A 16,248-nucleotide genomic window follows, 5' to 3' on the forward strand; every position below is an offset into this window, starting at 1 on the left:
CAGAGATCATACATTTCCTGTATTTCTTGACCAGGTTTGCACACACTGCAGCAGAGATTTTGGCCCACTCCTCCATACAGACCTTCTCCAGATCCTTCAGGTTTCGGGGCTGTCGCTGGGCCATACGGACTTTCAGCTCCCTCCAAAGATTTTATATTGGGTTCAGGTCTGGAGACTGGTTAGGCCACTCCAGGACCTTGAGATGCTTCGTACGGAGCCACTCCTTAGTTGCCCTGGTTGTGTGTTTCGGGTCGTTGTCATGCTGGAAGACCCAGCCACGACCCATCTTCAATGCTCTTACTGAGGGAAGGAGGTTGTTGGCCAAGATCTCGCGATACATGGACCCATCCATCCTCCCCTCAATATGGTGCAGTCGTCATGTCCCCTTTGCAGAAAAGCATCCCCAAAGAATGATGTTTCCACCTCCATGCTTCACGGTTGGGATGGTGTTCTTGGGGTTGTACTCATCCTTCTTCCTCCTCCAAACACGGCGAGTGGAGTTTAGACCAAAAAGCTCTATTTTTGTCTCATCAGACCACATGACCTTCTCCCATTCCTCCTCTGGATCATCCAGATGGTCATTTGCAAACTTCAGACGGGCCTGGACATGTGGTGGCTTGAGCAGGGGGACCTTGCGTGCACTGCAGGATTTTAATCCATAATGGCGTAGAGTGTTACTAATGGTTTTCTTTGAGACTGTGGTTCCAGCTCTCTTCAGGTCATTGACCAGGTCCTGCCGTGTAGTTCTGGGCTGATCCCTCACCTTCCTCATGATCATTGATGCCCCACGAGGTGAGATCTTGCATGGAGCCCCAGACCGAGGGTGATTGACCGTCATCTTGAACTTCTTCCATTTTCTAATAATTGCGCCAACAGTTGTTGCCTTCTCACCAAGCTGCTTGCCTATTGTCCTGTAGCCCATCCCAGCCTTGTACAGGTCTACAATTTTACCCTGATGTCCTTACACAGCTCTCTGGTCTTGGCCATTGTGGAGAGGTTGGAGTCTGTTTGATTGAGTGTGTGGACAGGTGTCTTTTATACAGGTAACGAGTTCAAACAGGTGCAGTTAATACAGTTAATGAGTGGAGAACAGGAGGGATTCTTAAAGAAAAACTAACAGGTCTGTGAGAGCCGGAATTCTTTCTGGTTGGTAGGTGATCAAATACTTGTGTCATGCAATAAAATGCAAATGAATTACTTAAAAATCATACAATGTGATTTTCTGGATTTTTGTTTTAGATTCCATCTCTCACAGTTGAAGTGTACCTGTGCTGCCATCCTGTTAGAAGGTAACAGATTATTTTATTACAATGGTTCAATTGGATTTTCATTGTGTGCAATGGTGTTATTTGCCCCCTAGTGGATGTTTCTGGTACTTGGAAAGACAACGCAAACAGGAAGTAGAGAATTTGTTCTGCACGCATAGAAGCAGCTACAAACAACGCTACGGTGCAGGTCTTTCAATGTAGTTATTTCTTGTCACGCTTCAGCCTTGGAAAATATTTGTTTGTAAGTTCAATTCAAGCATTTAGCTAATGATTATAATCTTGTTATTGATAGCGTTGCTTACATGTCAATGTTGGTTGCATTTACTCACAAATTGCAATGCTTTTCATGTATGTCGTTAGCTGTATTACTTTGCTTGTGCGTCATGCAAACGAATTGTAAAATATACAATACTGTAGTTTTGTTACTGTTCCTAGTGTAATATGCTTTGTTATTCTACATAAATGGTTGTACATTATTAGAGTAATGAAAGGAGCCAATTACCATATGAGTAACAATTAGCTATATGGTTTGGCATCATGCCAGATGCATGGTACCTTAGCACGTGCTTTGTATTTATGCAACTTCAAATGTATAATGTACAGCTACTGTCGGTGTGAATTGAATACTAAAGTATATTCTTTTCTGTATTTTGCAGTTTCACAACATAAACGTTTTCAATATATTCATTCAAGAAAAGTCACGCCTTGGGAGTTTTATTGAAGACTTAGTTGTTAGCTATCTGTCTAGTTTTGCATGGGAACGCAACTCAAGGGCAGAATAGTGAAAAAACATCATCACAGCGGGCTCAAGCTCAAGAATAACTGCACACGGTGGTTATGTTTCTACGTTCATCAGCCAACAAAGCCTCTTATCCTAGGGAAGACCAGCAGTCTACGATGCAACAACCAGAGTCAGGTGTTCAACAGAGAGAGATAGAAGAGCCTCTTCAGCACATTGGGACCAAGTCTCAATCTACAAGATCAAGGTCATCAAAACAGTCAAGCAGATCCTCAACAGCGAGTTCTGCAGCCATCAAAGCACGCGCCAAGGCGGACGCAGCACGCGCACAAGTCTCTTATGCTGAGAAGGAAGCTTCTGTGATGAAACAAAAGACAGAAATAGAGGCCAGCTTGATGAAACAAAAGGCAGAAATAGAGGCCAGCTTGTTGAAGCAAAAAGCTGACCTCGAGGCAAGTTTATATGTTCTCCAAGTTGAGAGAACAGCTGCTGCTGCGTTGGCTGAAGCTGCAGCCTTTGAAGAAGTTGTAGGATCAGAACGCAGAGAGCTTCGCAAAGAACTAGACACAGGGACACAGCCCTTAAGTCCAGTCCAACGTACATGTGAGTATGTGCAACAACATGCTAGGCCCTACTTTGCTGAACTTCCATTTGAAGTGCAGAAACAAGAGCTTAGTGTTGACCCAGCTACATGCCATAATCCAGAAAGTAGCAAACAACGGAGCATAAGCAGAGACTCTCCGTTCAAAAGGAATGAACAGCAGCATGGTGGAAATGGAAAACAAGCCCACTTCCAGTCACACACACAAAACTTCCCTGAGTCACAAGTGGCACCAGACCTCATCAAGTACCTCCTACGCCGTGAGATGGTGAGTTCCGGACTCCTGAAGTTTGATGATCGTCCTGAAAATTATTGGGCATGGAAAGCATCCTTTCTCAATGCGACCAGAGACTTGAATTTATCAGCCGGGGAAGAGTTAGATCTAATTACCAAGTGGCTAGGGGCAGAGTCATCTGAGCAAGCAAACAGAATTAGATCTGTCCATATTTTCAACGCAACAGCAGGACTTAACATGGTCTGGCAACGACTAGAAGAGTGCTATGGTACACCCGAAGTGATCGAGAATGCACTGTTGAAGAAAATTGATGATTTTCCAAAACTGACTAACAAAGACAATCACAAACTAAGAGAACTAGGTGACATTCTTCTTGAACTGGAGTGTGCTAAAGTAGAAGGGTACCTTCCAGGCCTCGCTTATCTGGACACATCTCGGGGGGTAAACCCTATTGTAGAGAAACTTCCATTCAGTTTACAAGAAAAATGGATAGCACAGGGATCCAAATATAAGGAGGACTATCGGGTAGCATTCCCACCATTCTCGTTCTTCTCGAGATTCATCAGGAATCAGGCGAAAATTAGAAATGAACCCAGCTTCACCCTCTACACCTCAACTAACCAGGTGCCCATGAAAAGTGAGAAACCTGCCAGGTACAGCAGCAAGACACCTGTGACTGTATACAAGACAGATGTGTCATCTGAGGCCTCAGACCACCAAACCAAACCCAGTAAGACAAAGGTTGAAAACCCTGACCATCACTGTCCAATACATAACAAGCCTCATCCTCTTAAAAAGTGTTGTGGGTTTAGATACAAAACTCTAGATGAGCGCAAATCATATCTCAAAGACAATGGCATTTGTTTCCGATGTTGTGGGTCAACTCAACACAGAGCTAAAGACTGTAAGGTTTCAATCAAGTGCTCTGAGTGCGACAGCGACAGGCATCTTGCTGCTCTGCATCCAGGTCCAGCCCCTTCATATACAGACACCGCTACAGCAGAGAAAGAGCATGGTGGGGAGCAAGGTGACGATGCTCTTCTATCTGTCACCTCAAAGTGTACAGAGATCTGTGGTGAGGCAGTCAATCCAAGATCATGTTCAAAAATATGCCTAGTCAAAGCTTATCCGGCTGGGAAAAGAGAGAAAGCTGTCAAAATGTATGTAGTGCTTGATGAACAGAGTAACAAATCTCTGGCCAAGACAGAGTTTTTCAGTCTCTTCAACATCAATGACAACTCTGCTCCATACACCATGAAGACGTGTTCTGGGGTAACAGAGACTTCGGGCAGGAGAGCCGTCAACTTCATGGTGGAGTCTATAGATGGACACATGCAGCTCACTCTCCCTACTCTGATAGAGTGTGATATGATGCCAGACGATAGGATGGAGATTCCCTCCCCAGACATTGCGTATCATCATCCCCATCTGCAACCAGTTATGGACAAAATTCCAGCAGTGGACCCAGACGCTCCCATCCTCCTGCTCTTAGGACGAGACATCTTAAGGGTACACAAGGTACGAGAGCAAATCAATGGGCCCCACGACACTCCTTATGCACAGCGACTCGACCTCGGGTGGGTCATCGTGGGTGAGGTCTGTCTGGGAACGGCTCACCGACCAGCCAATGTTAACGTGTTCAGGACAAACATACTTCAAAATGGTCGCACATCCTATCTGAGCCCTTGCCCTGACATCATCCAGGTAAAAGAGAACTACAACAGCGTAGCTCAGAAACACATCTCTCCCTCTACAGTGCACTCGAGAGATCCAATCACAACTGTGAACACAGACAGCCTGGGATGTTCCGTGTTCGACAAAACACAAGACGATGATAAACCAGCACCATCAGTGGAGGACAAAGCCTTCTTGGACATTATGGACAAACAGGTTTTCCAGGATGATGGAAACAACTGGGTGGCTCCACTACCCTTTCGCCCCACTAGACGTCGCCTCCCTAATAACAGGGAGCAGGCCATGAACCGTCTCACATCACTTCGCAGGACTTTAGACAAAAAGCCTGACATGAAGAGTCATTTTATTGACTTCATGCAAAAGATGCTGGATAACGACCAAGCCGAACCTTCACAGCCACTAGAGGGAGACAAAGAACGTTGGTATCTGCCCATATTTGGTGTTTACCATCCACAAAAGCCTGAACAAATAAGAGTAGTATTTGACTCCAGTGCTAAGTGTCAAGGCGTGTCACTTAACGATGTTCTGCTCAGTGGTCCAGACTTAAACAACACACTCTTGGGTGTCCTAATGCGTTTCCGCAAGGATTGCATTGCACTAACAGCAGATGTGCAACAAATGTTTTACTGTTTTGGTGTACGTGAGGATCACAGAGATTACTTAAGGTTTCTCTGGTATGAAGACAACAACCCAGATAGAAACATAACTGAGTACAGGATGAAAGTGCATGTATTTGGGAACAGCCCTTCACCAGCCGTAGCCATCTACTGCATGAGACGAGCAGCGCTACAGGGTGAGAAGGAACACGGGTCAGAACCCAAGCAATATGTAGTGAGGAACTTCTACGTCGATGATGGTCTGACATCAGTAGCTACTACAGAAGAAGCTATCAACATTCTAAGAAAAACACAAGCAATGTTGGCGGAGTCCAACATGAAGCTACACAAGATTGCATCCAATAGCAAAACAGTTATGGAAGCCTTCCCTATGGAGGACCGTGCGAAAGACTTAAAAGATCTGGACCTAGGAGTGGATCCTCTTCCCTTTCAACGGAGTCTGGGACTTTCCTGGAACCTGGAAACAGACAGCTTCTCATTCCAGGTGTCCCACAATGAGAAGCCTTTTACGCGGAGAGGCATCCTGTCCACAGTGAATAGTCTTTATGACCCCCTTGGGTTCGTGGCTCCAATAACAATGCAAGGTAAAGCCTTAATCAGAGAACTCTCTTCTGATCAGAGTGAGTGGGATGTCCCTCTTCCCACAGAAAAAGAAGAGACATGGAAAAAGTGGAAGCAAGTCCAGTGTCTCGCTGACACCTTTTGGAAAAGGTGGAGACAGGAGTACCTGACAACGCTGCAGAGACGCAGAAAATGGACAGCAGAAAAGCCAAATGTAAAAGTGGGAGATGTTGTCTTATTGAAAGACAGTCAGGCACACAGAAATGACTGGCCAGTCGGGCTTGTGGTAAAAACCTTTCCCAGTACTGACAAAAAGGTTAGGAAAGTAGAACTAAAAATTGTCAAGCAAGGAGCTGCTAAGGTGTTTCTGAGACCAATCTCAGAGATTGTTGTTCTTCTTTCTGAAGCATCCTAGAGACAAAAGATAAAAATAGAAAGGGCATTATTTGTTTCTTGATATGTTTTATTTCATAGTGGCACAATTTCATTATACCAGACGGGGAGTGTGCTGCCATCCTGTTAGAAGGTAACAGATTATTTTATTACAATGGTTCAATTGGATTTTCATTGTGTGCAATGGTGTTATTTGCCCCCTAGTGGATGTTTCTGGTACTTGGAAAGACAACGCAAACAGGAAGTAGAGAATTTGTTCTGCACGCATAGAAGCAGCTACAAACAACGCTACGGTGCAGGTCTTTCAATGTAGTTATTTCTTGTCACGCTTCAGCCTTGGAAAATATTTGTTTGTAAATTCAATTCAAGCATTTAGCTAATGATTATAATCTTGTTATTGATAGCGTTGCTTACATGTCAATGTTGGTTGCATTTACTCACAAATTGCAATGCTTTTCATGTATGTCGTTAGCTGTATTACTTTGCTTGTGCGTCATGCAAACGAATTGTAAAATATACAATACTGTAGTTTTGTTACTGTTCCTAGTGTAATATGCTTTGTTATTCTACATAAATGGTTGTACATTATTAGAGTAATGAAAGGAGCCAATTACCATATGAGTAACAATTAGCTATATGGTTTGGCATCATGCCAGATGCATGGTACCTTAGCGCGTGCTTTGTATTTATGCAACTTCAAATGTATAATGTACAGCTACTGTCGGTGTGAATTGAATACTAAAGTATATTCTTTTCTGTATTTTGCAGTTTCACAACATAAACGTTTTCAATATATTCATTCAAGAAAAGTCACGCCTTGGGAGTTTTATTGAAGACTTAGTTGTTAGCTATCTGTCTAGTTTTGCATGGGAACGCAACTCAAGGGCAGAATAGTACCTATGATAAAAATTACAGACCTCTTCATGTTTTGTAAGTAGGAAAACCTGCCAAATCGGCAGTATATCAAATACTTGTTCTCCCCACTGTAGTTCATTGGTAATGTGGTTACACAAAACACTTCAGACGCAATTATCTAGTTATATCAACTAGAGTTGCAACAAAGTGGTCCAGTGTCAAACGCTATCCTAGTCAACAAGTCATGACAGGTTAACGTTACCTCAGGCTCCATTGCTTTGACTTGTGCCGCCTCCTCCAATCACTCCAGTCAGCGATGTTGATGATGGTCGGTCGGTAACCCCTACACTAAATCCATATCATTATTTCAGACACTAGCTATAATTGTTGTATTCCCTCTGCATAAAGGCGCATGCAAACAAAAAGCACTGCAAGTGGTAGCCTAGCAACAAGAACCACGTATTTTCTGCTGTGGAGTTCATTTTTTTATTTGGGTGTCACAAATGAGTGTGTAAATGGTGTGTGGTCTAACTCAGTGGTTCGCTAGGCGGGAACTTATGATGTCCTTCTGGACAGACTGGAGAGGTGGGTTGGCCCCTCCGGTCCAGTTCTAAATTGGTTTTGGGCAGTGTTTGTCACCCAACATAACTCAAGAGAAAATATATATCACGTAGCATTCCACAAGGTTGGATTTTGGGTCTGGTACTGTTCAGTTTATAGTATATGTTACCCCTTGGCAGCGTTATCAGAAAGCACAGCATTGATTTTTACTGCTACGCAGACGATACACAACTTTACAGTTCTGTCACCAGAGGATAAATTATTAGACTGTATTAGTGATTTAAATACTTGAATGGCTCACAACTTCCTCCAGCTAAATCAAGACAAGACCAACGTGCTTATTATTGGAGCCAAAGCACAGAGAGAGAATATAGTTGCACATTTTTTTTCATATGCAATAAAGATAAAACACCAGGTAAAAAGCCTAGGTGTTATTTTAGATTCTGAACTAAATTTCAAATCACACATTAGGAATGTGACCAAAATAGCTTTTTACCACCTAAGGAACGGAACGGAACGGAACGGTGCGGTAGTTTCTCTCTGACTGACACAGAGAGACTCATCCATGCTTTTATTACAAGCAGGCATGACTACTGTAATGCTCTCCTGTCTGGTCTACCCAATAAAACCATTGGTCAACTGCAAAACATACAGAATGCTGCAGCAAAGTTACTGACATTACAATGGTTTTAAGGTCTCTGAACTAGCTGCTTGTGAGTTTTAGAATACAATTTATGGTTCTTCTATTGGTTTTTAAATACATTTTAATTGCATTTCTTTATTTTACCTTTATTTAACCAGGTAGGCCAGTTGAGAACAAGTTCTCATTTACAACTGCGACCTGGCCAAGATAAAGCAAATCAGTGCGACAAAAACAACAACACATGGGATAAACAAGCGTACAGTCAATAACGTGTAACAGTATAACTTTAGACCGTCCCCTCACCCATACCCGGGCGTGAACTAGGGACCCTCTGCACACATCAACAACAGTCACCCACGAAGCATCGTTACCCATCGCTCCACAAAAGCCTTGCAGAGCAAGGGGAACCACTACTTCAAGGTCTCAGAGCAAGTGACGTCACCGATTGAAACGCTATTTAGCGCGCACCACCGCTAACTAAGCTAGCCGTTTCACATCCGTTACAAACGCAATAGAAAAATCGGTATACAGTGTGTGCAAATTAAGTAAGGAGGTAAGGCAATAAATAGGAAAGAGAGCCGCACACTCTTGGAGCTCAGATGCAAAAATTGAATACCAACGTTTCGACAGCCAAGCTGTCTTCATCAGGGTATAATCACAAACACTGCGGGATGAGTCGTTTATATAGTGTCAGAAGACACAGGTGTCTGTAATCATGGCCAGGAGTGGCCTAATATCATTGGTTAATAATCAAATATTAAAATGTCATACAAAGAACAGCATACAAACAAATGGATAGTATACGATCATAGATTAATTTGACTATACAAGTTTACACACAATTACAGTGGCAAAGTCACAATAATCACAAGAATGGCTTCAGATCAAAGTCTACGTTGAGACCGAAGGGCGCAAGGGTCTTTAAATTAAAGATCCAGGCAGCCTCTCGTTTTAACAATAAATTATCAAGGTCACCCCCTCTCCTAGGGAGGGTGACATGTAGGACATAGGACATAGTGGACAAGTTATTACAATTTAGCAACTAACACTGGAGTGATAGATGTGCAGATGAGGATGTGCAAGTAGAAATACTGGTGCGCAAAAAACAAATATGGGATGAGGTAGGTAGTTGGTTGGATGGGAAATTTACAGATGGGTTGTGTACAGCTGCAGCAATCGGTAAGCTGCTCTGACAGCTGATGCTTAAAACTAGTGAGGGAGACATAAGTCTCCAGCTTCAGTGATTTTTGCAATTCGTTCTAGTCATTGGCAGCAGATAACTGTAAGGAAAGGCGGCCAAAGGAGGTGTTGGCTTTGGGGATGACCAGTGAAATATACCTGCTGGAGCGCGTGCTATATGTGGGTGTAGCTATGCTGACCAGTGAGCTGCAATAAGGCAGAGCTTTACCTAGCAAAGACTTATAGATGACCTGGAGCAAGTGGGTATGGCGACGAGTATGTAGCGAGGAATAGCCAACGAGGCCATACAGGTCGCAGTGGTGGGTAGTATATGGGGCTTTGGTGACAAAACGGATGGCACTGTGATAGACTACATCCAATTAGCTGAGTAGAGTGTTGGAGGCTATTTTGTAAATGACATAGCTGAAGGATTGGTAAGATAGTCAGTTTTACGAGGGTATGTTTGGCAGCATGAGTGAAGGAGGGTTTGTTGTGAAATAGGAAGCCGATTCTATATTTAATTTTGGATTGGAGGTGCTTAATATGAGTCTGGTAGGAGAGTTTACAGTCTAGCCAGACACCTAGGTATTTGTAGTTGTCCACATATTCTAAGTCAGAACCGTCCAAAGTAGTGATGCTAGTCGGGCGGGCGGGTGTGGGCAGCGATCAGTTGAAGAGCATGCATTTTGTTTTACTAGCATTTAAGAGCAGTTGGAGGCCACGGAAGGAGTGTTGTATAGCATTGAAGCTCATTTGGAGATTTGTTAAGGGCTTGTAGTAAGCATTTCACGGTAAAGTCTACACTTGTTGTATTCGGCGCATGTGACAAAGTTTGATTTGATTTGCTTTGAGGCCTGCCCCTATACGCCACAAATGGAGCAGATTGAGAGTGAGATCAGTGAAGACCATAACTCGCTGTATCAACCTGAGAGCTCAGAATCAGAATCACAGTGTGCACCAGTAAATACTATCAATCACTTTAGGGAAGCGGGCTGGTGTTCCCGAAAATGGAGATAGAGCAGGCCATTCAACAGCGAATTCAAAGATTGTCGTGGGATAATCAGAATTTGTTGGTAACATTTGTAAGATGTTTAAAACTCATCAAATGTGTGTAAGTTACTTCTCATCAGAATGGTATTTTTGTGTAATTCTGTGGTGAGGTTGCAGTATCTGTTCTATGTCAAGACTAAGTTGCATGGCCGCTGAGAGGGGAGAGGTCAAAGTGTCATCATGTGTAAGCATATCTTTTGCTCCACTGTGTGTGTGCCAGTTCACTCCCTAGTTTTGGAGTGTCTGGAATCATTCTCCTCTCCGTGAGCTTGTCCAGGAGTTTGTATTTAGAGTGGGTTGTATCTAAATGACAATTTGATATATGCCTGTTGATATGGAGGATTGGTTTATGGTTCTGGGTTTGGGAAAGGAGACAAAGCTGAACGATGAGTTATGTCTATGCTGTCTGACTATGTGTGTCTTTGCTATTAAAGGAACTCAGTTGCATTGTAAGGGGGCTCTCAGAGGATTCACGGGGAGACACTGAATCAATCTGAGAGTCACAGGGTTGTGATAGAGCTCATATAATTAAAGATGGACTTTGATAACTAACTCTGACTTGTGTGTGTGGTTTGCTCCCATGATTTGGTAAAGATACACCTATTCATAAAGGGAATCGGAGTGGAATTGTTTTTCCACTGATTTTTTTTAACCCGTTTCAATGGATGTGCTACCTTGTCCCAGTCCTGCTGTATCAACTCGCTCTCAACCTATGAATGCTCAGCTATGACAAGCTATCTGACATTTGCTCACAAGGTGTTGAACTGTTGCACCTTCTATAACCACTGTGTAACGATCTTCATCTGATGAGGAGTATGAAAGATCGGACCAAAACGCAGCGTGGTAAGTGTCCATTTTAATAAAATATAACTGAACACTGAATACAAAATAACCAAAGTGAAACAATGAAAATCGAAACAGTTCTGTATGGTGAAACACAGACACAGAAAACAACTACCCACAACCCATAGTGGGAAAACAGGCTGCCTAAGTATGGGTCTCAATCAGAGACAACGATTGACAGCTGCCTCTGACTGGGAACCATACCAGGCCAAACACATAGAAATCTAACACATAGAACAAAACAGAATGCCCACCCCAACTCATGCCCTGACCAAACTAAAATAGAGACATAAAAAAGGAACTAAGGTCAGGACGTGGTTATTATTTTGATATAAAATTGTTTTTTTTTAATACATTGAATTATTGATAATTTCCTGTGTTGGATGCTGTGTATTCACTAACTGTCTGAGTGATAGGACATTATTCTAGTTTCTGTAACATATTCTGGTGTGTATTTAATCTGCATCATAACTTCTTAAAGTGGCAATCAGCAGTAGAAACAATAACACAGTGTCTCCCTGTTCATCTTTCGGTAAAAAGCTGAGGGATGGGGCTGGAGAAGTGTAACCACTCTCAAATTCATAGACAGAGGTGTAGATGCAAGGAGGGACCATCCATGATATCAACATTAGTTTTATCTTTATAGCAAGTTTATCTGGTTACGCTTGAACATATTATAGTGTACAAGCTAACTAATACTATTTTTACTTTAGGCGTTAGATCTATGTCTTTAAACAAATGACAGCAGGCTAGAATAGATTAGTAAATTTACTGGTTTTATTCAAACTCAAACCCTATGTCAATGCCGTTGCTTCTGGGTATGCACGATTTATGGAAGAAACGACACACACAGGGATGAGACGCTGTACACCTCGTCCAATTCTCCCTTGTGCCCATCGGGTGAACAAGCAAAATCATAAGAAAAGTTAGTCTGATACCGAAACTAAATCACAATGTATTAATAATGAGCACGCCCCATTATTGGTTAGAATGAGATTTCATGATTCATGACTGCATTTCGAACTCCGGTCGTCTAATAAAAAGGTAAATGCGTTATCATCGTGCCAAACAGCGCTGGTGATAAACATTGTTACAGGATAGTGATTATATATATTTAGCACCTAGCCACTACTGATATTAACATTTAAATGTATAATCAAGCAAAATTTCACCAATTATTTAACTGGTATATTGGCTGCTGACTGGTCGAGTAACCTCTTCTGCCAGGAAGTCCTTCATAAGGATTGGTGACACGTCCAATAAATACATTGCCATCCAGACAGGCCGACAGGAACCTCTGACTGGATGTAATACAGCCACCATCTCTCTACAACACACATACATACTCTAGCCATTATCTGGCAGCATCCCCACTCACACCAGTGTGTGTTTGGCTACGCCGACCCTCTAGCTGAGGTGTTTCAGGCGGCATGTCTGTGTAGCTACTGCTACGAGAACAAACTCGTTGATCTTGGGCAACGATCGGCTCAAACATGAATGGCTTCAGTAGGTTTATTGGCTCCCTAACTAATATGATTAAATTCTTTGTAAAAACAAATTCTCAGACTCTGAGGTACTCTGTAATTCAGCCATTTTTGGGAGTTCCAAAATCTTCTCTCCTGCCAGTGACGCAACAATGCCAATATGGCAATTTACAATTACAGTTAGCTGACGTTCTAAATCCATTATGACAAAGCAAAAACAGGTTTTTGGACATTTTCGCAAATATATTCAAATAAACAACTGAAATATGACATTTCCATAAGTCCCCTTTAATATTAGTCAAATTATTGAGCATGTCCTCAAAACTCAAATAAGTATCAGAAATAGTCCATATTTAGCATATCAAAAGCATAACAAGATCCTGATATGGACCTCAGTCAAAAGCATTGTATGTGCTGAAAAATATACTATGTAGGCCTACTGTCAGTGTTTGTTATCATATAGAGATGTCCACATAGGCCTATCTTGGGATATCTAATGAGTCAATATCAGGCCATACTATATAATGTATGATATCTTGACGGAATCCAAACATGATTTGTGCATGAAAGAAAAATATGAATTTCATATTTGTCAAATTATTGAGCATGTGCTGAAAACCCAGAAATGTGTTAGAAATTGTCCTTATTTTCAGCATTTCAAAAAGCATATCAAGATCCGGATATGATCTTAGCTTAATATATTGAATGTGCTGAGAAAACGTAGGTACAGTGCCTTGCGAAAGTATTCGGCCCCCTTGAACTTTGCGACCTTTTGCCACATTTCAGGCTTCAAAAATAAAGATATAAAACTGTATTTTTTTGTGAAGAATCAACAACAAGTGGGACACAATCATGAAGTGGAACGACATTTATTGGATATTTCAAACTTTTTAAGTTAAATACAATCCACCTGTGTGTAATCAAGTCTCCGTATAAATGCACCTGCACTGTGATAGTCTCAGAGGTCCGTTAAAAGCGCAGAGAGCATCATGAAGAACAAGGAACACACCAGGCAGGTCCGAGATACTGTTGTGAAGAAGTTTAAAGCCGGATTTGGATACAAAAAGATTTCCCAAGCTTTAAACATCCCAAGGAGCACTGTGCAAGCGATAATATTGAAATGGAAGGAGTATCAGACCACTGCAAATCTACCAAGACCTGGCCGTCCCTCTAAACTTTCAGCTCATACAAGGAGAAGACTGATCAGAGATGCAGCCAAGAGGCCCATGATCACTCTGGATGAACTGCAGAGATCTACAGCTGAGGTGGGAGACTCTGTCCATAGGACAACAATCAGTCGTATATTGCACAAATCCGGCCTTTATGGAAGAGTGGCAAGAAGAAAGCCATTTCTTAAAGATATCCATAAAAAGTGTCGTTTAAAGTTTGCCACAAGCCACCTGGGAGACACACCAAACATGTGGAAGAAGGTGCTCTGGTCAGATGAAACCAAAATTGAACTTTTTGGCAACAATGCAAAACGTTATGTTTGGCGTAAAAGCAACACAGCTGAACACACCATCCCCACTGTCAAACATGGTGGTGGCAGCATCATGGTTTGGGCCTGCTTTTCTTCAGCAGGGACAGGGAAGATGGTTAAAATTGATGGGAAGATGGATGGAGCCAAATACAGGACCATTCTGGAAGAAAACCTGATGGAGTCTGCAAAAGACCTGAGACTGGGACGGAGTCTTCCAACAAGACAATGATCCAAAACATAAAGCAAAATCTACAATGGAATGGTTCAAAAATAAACATATCCAGGTGTTAGAATGGCCAAGTCAAAGTCCAGACCTGAATCCAACCGAGAATCTGTGGAAAGAACTGAAAACTGCTGTTCACAAATGCTCTCCATCCAACCTCACTGAGCTCGAGCTGTTTTGCAAGGAGGAATGGGAAAAAATGTCAGTCTCTCGATGTGCAAAACTGATAGAGACATACCCCAAGCGACTTACAGCTGTAATCGCAGCAAAAGGTGGCGCTACAAAGTATTAACTTAAGGGGGCTGAATCATTTTGCACGCCCAATTTTTCAGTTTTTGATTTGTTAAAAAAGTTTGAAATATCCAATAAATGTCGTTCCACTTCATGATTGTGTCCCACTTGTTGTTGATTCTTCACAAAAAAATACAGTTTTATATCTTTATGTTTGAAGCCTGAAATGTGGCAAAAGGTCGCAAAGTTCAAGGGGGCCGAATACTTTCTCAAGGCACTGTATATTCAATGTATACACTCAGTATTTGTCATGAAGAGAGAAAATAGGATGTCACATATCTCAGGATATTGAAGGAGTCCATATCTGGCCGTAGGAAATGTCCATGTGTGATATTCAGAGTGATCCCTATATCATTTATGTCTAAAAGGAACATCTGGATTTAGAATTTGTCAGGATATGGTGCATATCCACAAAACTAGAATATCAAAAACGTGTCATGTAAATATATCCTCTGATATGGACCCTTTTCCTCCAGTGTTGAACTTTAAAACAAATTGTCAATACAGCTGCATTTCTAAGTGAAGTAAGCATGTAGTTCTTAGCTGATTCAAATGTTTTTAATACGTCTTGACATTTTGAGTGAGTTGAAGTCTGCTCAACTTAGTATTTTTTGTGAACTCAACACATGTACCAAATTTAGTTGACTTGACTAGATAAAACAAGTCATTTTGACTGAATCTCATTATCTTTTTAGCTAAAGGAGACATATTGAGCATCCAATTATCAATTCAGACCCTGACATTATTGCTTGAGATCCAATCATCATGATGTTCTTGCCAGTAGAACACAACGTTAGAAAGCTACAGAGACAGGATGGCTATATTACATTTTTGCTACCTGTTGGTTCCCTCTGTTCCCTTACCATTGTCTGGGCATTTAAAACTGTCTTCATATTTAATTATATTTAACCTCGCTGTTGAGCCCAACACTTTTCCATTTATCTAGTGTCAGTCAGTTTGATGGCTTTGTATTTGAGTGAGAATGAGTATGTTTACTTAATATTCCATCTGTGATGAGAGCGAATGTGATTAAGTGTTTAAATGCTGACTGACTCCCCCTCAGATTTTGCATCAGCAGTCGGTTTACCTGTGTCAATTGAAAACAGGGCTGCGGACCGGTGGTCCACCATAGTTTTGTAAGATCCTAAGGGAAATAATTCCTTGAATTAAATGTCAGACTTTTGAAATTGCAGCCTGTCGGTTTTGAAAGAGTTGAGATTGGAGGTGAAAACCATGGACCTCTTCCTGTCCCTTCTGGGATAATTTTTTTTTTTTTTAGTAACTTCCATCATAGTGTTGTTTTATTGGAGTTGTTTTGTTTCACGTTTCTTTCAACTTCTCTTGCATCAGTAAACATGAAGAGGTACAGTTGATATCTTTCGGATGAAATGTTTGTGTCCACTAGGTATCCCTCTCATCTTTATTTCCAAAAAATCTAAAATTATTTCTGACAGGATGCATCCCTTTTTTATCCCTTTTTAGTGCCTGAAATTTTGGAGATGTGAGCCAAAGAAACTGAGGAAAACAGGG

The 16,248-nt window shown here is 41.8% G+C and overlaps 1 protein-coding gene across 1 annotated transcript; it reads left to right on the plus strand.

Annotated features, from left to right (window-relative positions):
* The first annotated feature begins 1,411 nt into the window (after positions 1–1,411).
* LOC139420883 (uncharacterized) lies at positions 1,412–6,918 on the plus strand. The gene is made up of 2 exons (XM_071171268.1): positions 1,412–1,509; positions 1,925–6,918. Exon 2 carries the CDS (start codon positions 2,106–2,108, stop codon positions 6,129–6,131), a length of 4,026 nt encoding a protein of 1,341 aa, XP_071027369.1. The 5' UTR covers positions 1,412–1,509; positions 1,925–2,105; the 3' UTR covers positions 6,132–6,918.
* Positions 6,919–16,248: the final 9,330 nt, after the last annotated feature.

The sequence above is a fragment of the Oncorhynchus clarkii genome, chromosome 12 (genome assembly GCF_045791955.1).
Source record: "Oncorhynchus clarkii lewisi isolate Uvic-CL-2024 chromosome 12, UVic_Ocla_1.0, whole genome shotgun sequence".
NCBI classification, from domain to species: Eukaryota; Metazoa; Chordata; class Actinopteri; order Salmoniformes; family Salmonidae; genus Oncorhynchus; species Oncorhynchus clarkii.